Source organism: Saprolegnia diclina (assembly GCF_000281045.1).
Source record: "Saprolegnia diclina VS20 unplaced genomic scaffold supercont1.78, whole genome shotgun sequence".
NCBI classification, from domain to species: Eukaryota; Oomycota; class Saprolegniomycetes; order Saprolegniales; family Saprolegniaceae; genus Saprolegnia; species Saprolegnia diclina.
In genome coordinates this window covers 192,955-200,220 of record NW_008246145.1, presented here as the reverse complement: position 1 = coordinate 200,220, position 7,266 = coordinate 192,955, and the positions used below count along the sequence as shown (strand labels likewise).

Sequence of the window (7,266 nt, the reverse complement as noted above, 5' to 3'; positions counted from 1 at the left end):
CTACCATATGTTGAAGCAGAATGATGGTCGGACCCTCACCGTCCACCTGCTGGAGGCCACCTTGTTTCGAGACCCGTGGCAATGGCTGTTGCCGCTGCTTGGACCTGTGTGTTAATGGTCTCTGTGGATGAGTTGATAGATTGAACGACTCATAATACCGGAGAGGTATTGTCGGTACGATGCACTGCTTGCGCGTCTGCATACCGTAGTACATGCACTGGGTTCAGTCACAACAACCCAGTCTACAGAGCGATGCAACCTTGATTACTTGTACGACTTGGCGGTTGATAGCTACTTTGGAAGTGTACGAGTATATGCGGGGAAAATGCAGCATCGCGCCGCGAATAATCCAGACTCCACGGATTGGGCGCGCTGGACGACAAGGGTCGCACTATTGGCAAGCTGGGGTGTCGTTGTTGCCTGACTCCAACACGGTCGACAGCTCACAATCCCATTCAATCGCAAGCAGACGCCAGCCACTGAGGACACTCGGTATCCAAACGAACAGCAAATATGATAGGCGTCAAGGTTAAGTTCGTGTCGCATGTTTTGGGTAGTGTGAGCCGGTTTGTCTGTGGCTCAGAGCGGTGACCCGCCGTCAAGGTCTGACGTCCTTATCTATCACAACATGCTTCGATTGCCAGAGACGGGAGCCTTGCTGTGTGGCCAAGTGAGCAGAGATAGGAAACAGAACCACGCATGAAGCGGCTGGATCTGCACGGTTAAGAACCTAATTCTACCAAGTCGGTAGCGTGACTGAGAATCGTTTGCTCCTTGCATCAGGTCGTGTCCACGGAGTCGCATCGCATCGCAACAACAGCCGGGCTGTACCGCACACGAGTAAGAAGTAGTGGTAATGACGTCTTGTTGTGCTAAAGTCACTCGGCGAACTTCTTGTAGTCCTTTGCAAGCTGCGAAAAGTCCAGTGTATACCACTGCATGCGACTCGAGACTTCGTATCAACAAGCCACGAACGACAAAAGATATTGCTTTGCCGCGGGGCCAGTGGGTCGTTCGATGTAACTTGCACGACTTCTGAAATTTCAACGTCGGCTCGCCCGAGTGCACATTTTTCACTTCGCCAGTGGCCAATTCTCCATCTCACGTGGGTTCAGAGAGGCGTCGGAGCGATCAGTCGACTGTTTGTGTTGGAGCCTACTAAATTCAAGTTCATGTATGATAGGTACCAATCACATTTAAAAAAGGATTAAACAAAAGACATGTGGACGTCTACATTCGACTTTGGAATGGCAGGTATGATCGGAAAGCGACCTCTAACTTTCCTACTTCTTTCTGAGGCTGCCACGTAGGGTGCAGCCACGTTTTGCGAGTCGTTTATGGCTGTGAACTCACGCGTTTCAGGTAGGATTGCGAGGATGCATCGTAGTCGACTTTGGCACTTTGCATTTTGCCATGAACACGGTCAACCCCACCGACAACGAGTGCCAATACACATACAAGCCGTGCACGAACCCGCGGTCGCGAAAGAAGAGCGGGTCGCTCCACTCGTTCTGCGAGTACCACCGACAAAAAGCCAACGCGCTTCAAAAGGCACATGACGCAAGGAAGCGCCTGCGTGAGGCAGACGCGATGCGAGCGATCACGACGTCTCGGCCGACACCGATCGAACCGACTCGAACACGGTCAATTGCTACGTCGGCGTCGTTTGACGTCGAAGACATCCGCTTCTTGAACGAGTGGCTGCTCGATACCAACAACGTTGATGCTGACGACTACCTTGACGAGACGAGTAGCAGTACGAGTCCCTTGACCGCCGAGGACTATGCCATCTTGTGTGACATCTTTCGTGGGCCTTGACGAGATGGTTACGAGGACATCTTTTCCATAGCTATTTTTTCCTTCGCGGTCTCTGTAGTATCAATCCATCAACTTGCACAATTGAGTGTTGTGGAGTATTTTCAGAATATGGTTTTCACGGTCCGTCGTACGGATAACGGGTACCTTTTACGACCTTTTACAGGCAACATAGGCAGATTTACGGATACCACCAAGTATGGCTTGGAAACGTCCACGTTAAAGGAGCTCACGACGCAGCTCCGAAAAGCGCTCCCTCGACTGCATTTCGATAGCAGTGTTGGTACAAACAAGGTCTCAACTAGCACTTGCTGCAGCAAGTAGTCCAAGCCCCGCGCCACCAAGCCCTGCGCCACAATGCGAAGATGGCTATTCGAGTCCGAGTGCAGTAGTTACGTAGTGCCCTAGAAGCCTTTCCGTTGTATTGATGACAAGGAAACGGAATACAGAGAACTGGGTGCTTCTGGTCGCCCTCACCTTTCCGCTAACGCCAGTTGCCCGGAGATGGAAGTCGTACTCATCTAGTTCGAGCCACGATGGGACGACAATCGTCGCACTAAGATAAGTAGCGAGAATGACCCCTGGATTCGGCACATTGGTCAGCCCTGGTCGACCAGCTCAAGGATACATACCGCTTAGAGAAAACCTGTCAATATGCTCTAACACAATGTCGTCATTTGACTCGCCTCGCTCCAGACGTTGCCGCCCATGGATGAACGACGGGCATGCAAGTAGAGCCCGCTGCTGAGAAAGTTATTGCATTCCCGCTGCCCATATCTAGTGCATCGAGGCCAGCTGCTCGGCCCATCCACGTTTCGTAATGAGAGATTTCTCCAATCGCTGGTGTGGGCGGCTGCGCGTCCAGAGCCTCGTGGAGGGAGCAAGCTTGTCGAATGCGTTCGTCAAATTTCGCACCCAGCTTTTGGCGACGATTTTTGTCATCGAATCCGATCGTTTTCGAGGCGTCCAATCAAGAGACTCGTCAGAGCGCTCAAGCATATAGGAACGCACCAAGTTCTCTGGGTCCCCGATTTTTGTTGGGCGCGACAAGTAAGCGTAGGACCGCAATGGGTCCCTGGGAGCTCCAGCCCTTATACACGAAAAGAAATGCGGTTAGTGTATTTCTATCGATTAAGCAATTGTTGTTGAATTTCTATCGATTAAGCAATGACTAGTTTCCTTTGGTTTGCCGAATTCATCCAATTCAGGCGCCCGAATCCCGCGTTTTAGCGTGTCAAACCGACAGATTCGCCCCTATTTAACGCAACGACGCGTTTAACGTCAGAAGACGCCCAACCATGTCGCTTCGTAGCGCTTCAAGCATGGATGTCTTTGCGCACGCGATGCGTAATCCTACATGGGCGTCGGTAACGCGCGGTCCATTGGACGCAAGGTAAGAGCCAAAGCAGAGTGTATGAGAGCTTACACAGGAAATCGCTCCAGCCCACGTTGGCACTGCTTGCAGACCTTGCCGACACCACTGTGTGTGCCTCAGTGTCGCCTCTGTCACAGTGCTGCTCTATAGAATGCAACAAAAGTGCACATCCGTCCACGCACGACTTGAGCTCTGCCTGACGGTGCAGTGGGTGCACTGGCATGCTCGCCACTTCACCTGGCTTCTTCGTCAGTCGTGGCCGTCGGTGGCTTGTGATAGCGTCAGGCGAATCAACGCCTTGATAGCACGGTGTTGGATCTCTTGGCAAGTCTGCATGCATCAATGCAATAAAGCGCTCGTGGGCATGGCTGAGAAAAACGTATTTTACCCGCGGTATGCACGACTTTAACGCGTCCGCGCGTCGAAGGTCCAAGCCCTGCACCCATGGTCGTGGAATTTCAGCCAATCGGATGCGCGGCCGATCTGCATGTGTCACAACTCGCACCATTTTCCGAGACGATGGACGTCGCTGCGCCCAAGCCCCGCGGCCGGCCGCCCAAGTCCAAGCGCCCGCAGTCGGCCGCCGAGATGAAGGAGCACCAGCGGCTCCAGAACCGCCTCAAGCAGCAGCGCTTCCGCGAGCGCTTCTTCATCGAGCGGGACGCGCTCCAGGACCAGCTCCACGCGCTCCAGGCCGAGGTCGCCGCGCTGCCCAAGCCCACGACCAAGATCACCAAGGCGCTACCGTGGAGCGAGATTGCGTCCATCTTTGCCGAAGCGTCCAACGAAGCGCTTGAGGAGCACCGTGGCTTGAAGGCCAAGCAGCGCAAGCTGCTCCAGCTCAGCGAGCGCATGGCAGCCTGGGTCGCGTCCATGTCCTCGACCGTCGCGCCGGTACGTGCATACGATCTTGTGCGAGCGCTCGATCACGTTGACTATAGAAAACGCTTCCGAAAGGCACAGTCTGGGGCCAAACGACGCTGCTCGCCGAGCCAACGAGCCGCCGGCTGGGCCTCGACTGGTACAGCCAGCATTTACTTCACAACACGGACCGGATGCTGCAGTACAGCGAGTTTCCGACGCATGGGAACCTCGCGGATACCGTGATCCTCGATGGGCAGCACGACTCGGTCAATGTTGTCATGCGTATCCAGCACGAGTTTGATCTGCCGCTGGACGCCGTCATGACGGGCATGCGCGACCCGATCTGGTCGCTGCTCCGCGGCGACACGCGGCCGTACATGGTCGAATTTATGAACGAAGAGGTAGATTCGAGCTGTGTGCTCCTATTGTCTTACTGTATACTTTCTATGTAGCTGGTCCAGAGCATTGATACCAACATGATTTACCGCCGCACAGTGTTCAACCCGGAAGAGTCGAGCTACTACGTCTGCCGCGAATTCTCGACGCCCGACCGCATCGTCTTTGTGACGGGCAACTTTTACCAGGACGAGCTCCTGCCCTCGAATTTGCAGTGGTGCAACCGCATGTGCTGGTATCAGTTAGAAATCGCGCACAATGGTCATTAATATGGACTAGGTTTGTCCTCGAGCGTGTGTCGCCGACCAAGACGCGGCTCCGCGCGGTCTTCTTCAACGCGTCGTACATTGTCGATGGCCGCCACATCTCGTGGCGCGAAGACGCGGCCATGTCCGAATTTGATTTGGGCGACGGCTCGGAGGAAGCGCAGATGCTCCGCTTCAAACAAGCACTCGAAGAGGCGTACTACCCGATGGTCCACACCGACCACCACACGCTCCTCGAGTGGGCTCTGTAGTCGCATCATGTACACAAGAAATGCCGATGCCACGTTGTACATTGTGTGTTTGCATGAACTGAAATGGTGTTGTCGAAGTGCGAGAGGCGGGGTAGGGTAGGGGTAGGGGACCACTCGATCGAGACCGACGCGAACGAGATGGCGGTGAGTGCTGTGCCATCGTGGGCTCACGTGACTCGGATTCAAAGGCATGGCGGTTCAATTCCTGGATCGCGCGCTTGTTTTCAGAAGTTGATCCACAATGCAAAAGACAAAATATCGGTTTTGTATGCGACGTAAGATATGTACTAGGCATGGAGTGCGTTGCGGTCGTGGGATAGCGTGCAATGCGCGACTCGAAGCTTCTGTCACACTGACTCGAAGAGACGGAACGTTCCGACGCATGTGTCATCGTCGACGTACGTACAGTTGAGGCGACGCCACATATCATTCTCATTCGATAGTCTTTCTCAAAACAAATCCCGGAGAATCGCATAGTCGTCGGGCGTAAGCTCAATCTCGTCGGTCGTGCCAACGTAGTTGGTATCTACTTCTTCGAGCGTGTCATGCTGGACGAGCCACTCGTGCAAAAATCGAACATCGTCGCCATCAAAGGACGGCGTCGAGAGCCGCGGCCGCGCCGGCTGCGACGCAATAAAGATGGACGGTGCGGCCACTTCTCGGTGGTCTTCGGCGAGGCCGCTTTCGCGTAGCCGCTTCTTGGTTGCATGGGCTTTTTGAATCGCGTTGGCCTTCTTCCGGTGGTACTCGCAAAACGAGTGGAGCGACCCGTTCTTCTTGGTCGAGCGCGGGTTGAAGCACGGCTTGTACGTGTATTGGCACTGGAGGTCGGGGCTGAGGGATGCCATCGCGGTCGGATTTTGTCAAGTGATCTCATGTTAGCGCATCCTTCGAGGGCAGCTGCAGGTGCTGTACGCATACTTGGCCTCGCCTTGGGGAGAAGCAGCACCGCGTGGATGCGACGAGTGGTCAGTAGTCCATACTGCCTAGATTGATTGATAACCAAATACACGCCTATCATATTTGACGACATACGCCACTCCAAACGGGCAAATAATACGTCGCGTAATGCAAAGCTCGATGGATATTAGCTCTCGTGTAAACCGTGAAGGCTGGGCAGTTGGAGGCAGAGGCGAACGGTGGCCAGTGAGCAATGGGCGCTCGAGCCGTTCGACCGCTCGGCAAACGGCAAGGTAGAAGAAAAGGTGATCGTGCAAAGCCACCAAGGGAATGATTAGCCTGTTGCTTGAACTCAACGCGGCGTATACTGCTGTTGAAAGGCAGGAACGCCCTGTTGAGCCCTTTTGAACATAACAGTTTATCGACAGTTCCTCATGCGCCGTCGTCGCATGCGTTCACTTGATCGCCCGATGCAACTCTACTCGCTAGGTTGATATATTTGAACACTGGCATGGAGCCGCTTATGGAATGGCTTGGAACACGCGCCTCAGAGACGACAACACGACAATGCACTAGCATACTGTCGTCCTTGGTTTCAAATTGCACCGTCGCATGCGACGCAGGGGCTTGGACACCACTTGCTGCCAGCGCTTGCTGACAACACGCTTGCACCTACTACTACAATACGACGGGTACGGTTCTATGCGGCGTTGCTCGAGCTTGCAATACGGCTGTTCCACGTGGACGTTTGGATACCATACCCCTTCATATCCGTAAATCCGCCACATCGTCTTCCAAACGTGCCTGTTATCCGTTCAAAGCACGTCGGCAACAATGCCATGAAATGCCTGCGTACAACTACATTATTTAGTGCACTACCCGTTGATAGACTGATATTTAATCAAATACACAGACGACTGCAATTCATCTCGTCAAGGCCCACGAAAGATGTCACACAAGATGGCATAGTCTTCGGCGGTCAAGGGACTCGTACTGCTACTCGTCTCGTCAAGGTAGTCGTCAGCGTCAACGTTGTTGGTATCGAGCAGCCACTCGTTCAAGAAGCGGATGTCTTCGACGTCAAACGATGCCGACGTAGCAATTGACCGTGTTCGAGTCGGTTCGATCGGTGTTGGCCGAGACGTCGTGATAGCTCGCATCGCGTCTGCCTCGCGCAGGCGCTTCCTTCGGTCATGTGCCTTCTAAAGCGCGTTGGCTTTTTGTCGGTGGTACTCGCAGAACGAGTGGAGTGACCCGCTCTTCTTTCGCGATCGCGGGTTCGTGCACGGCTTGTATGTGTATTGGCACTCGTTGTCGGTGGGGTTGACCGTGTTCATGGCAAAATGCAAAGTGCCAAAGTCGACTACGATGCATCCTCGCAATCCTACCTGAAACGCGT

General features: G+C 54.0%; 4 protein-coding genes across 4 annotated transcripts; 2 read left to right on the top strand and 2 right to left on the bottom strand.

Annotated features, from left to right (window-relative positions):
• Nucleotides 1–1,413: 1,413 nt before the first annotated feature.
• Nucleotides 1,414–1,818, top strand: SDRG_14836 (hypothetical protein; the record flags this gene model as incomplete). The annotated part of the gene is made up of 1 exon (XM_008620992.1): nt 1,414–1,818. The coding sequence occupies one exon, from the start codon at nt 1,414–1,416 to the stop codon at nt 1,816–1,818; it is 405 nt and encodes a 134-aa protein (XP_008619214.1).
• Nucleotides 1,819–3,696: 1,878 nt separating this feature from the next.
• Nucleotides 3,697–5,031, top strand: SDRG_14835 (hypothetical protein). The gene is made up of 4 exons (XM_008620991.1): nt 3,697–4,084; nt 4,132–4,455; nt 4,507–4,685; nt 4,730–5,031. The coding sequence occupies exons 1-4, from the start codon at nt 3,710–3,712 to the stop codon at nt 4,965–4,967; spliced, it is 1,116 nt and encodes a 371-aa protein (XP_008619213.1). The 5' UTR covers nt 3,697–3,709; the 3' UTR covers nt 4,968–5,031.
• A 350-nt stretch (nt 5,032–5,381) lies between these two features.
• On the bottom strand, nt 5,382–5,822 carry SDRG_14834 (hypothetical protein). Its single transcript, XM_008620990.1, has one exon. It carries the CDS (start codon nt 5,813–5,815, stop codon nt 5,417–5,419), a length of 399 nt encoding a protein of 132 aa, XP_008619212.1. The 5' UTR covers nt 5,816–5,822; the 3' UTR covers nt 5,382–5,416.
• Nucleotides 5,823–6,799: 977 nt separating this feature from the next.
• On the bottom strand, nt 6,800–7,204 carry SDRG_14833 (hypothetical protein; the record flags this gene model as incomplete). Its single annotated transcript, XM_008620989.1, has 2 exons — nt 6,800–7,052; nt 7,101–7,204. The coding sequence occupies 2 exons, from the start codon at nt 7,202–7,204 to the stop codon at nt 6,800–6,802; spliced, it is 357 nt and encodes a 118-aa protein (XP_008619211.1).
• Between the last annotated feature and the right edge of the window lie 62 nt (nt 7,205–7,266).

Excerpts from the sequence above, each read along its gene's own strand:
- SDRG_14835 (XM_008620991.1), top strand. The coding sequence starts at position 3,710 with ATGGACGTCGCTGCGCCCAAGCCCCGCGGCCGGCCGCCCAAGTCCAAG. Across the intron at positions 4,456-4,506 it reads TCGAATTTATGAACGAAGAG|CTGGTCCAGAGCATTGATAC; the intron begins GTAGATTCGAGC and ends CTTTCTATGTAG. Across the intron at positions 4,686-4,729 it reads TGGTGCAACCGCATGTGCTG|GTTTGTCCTCGAGCGTGTGT; the intron begins GTATCAGTTAGA and ends AATATGGACTAG.
- SDRG_14834 (XM_008620990.1), bottom strand. The coding sequence starts at position 5,815 with ATGGCATCCCTCAGCCCCGACCTCCAGTGCCAATACACGTACAAGCCG.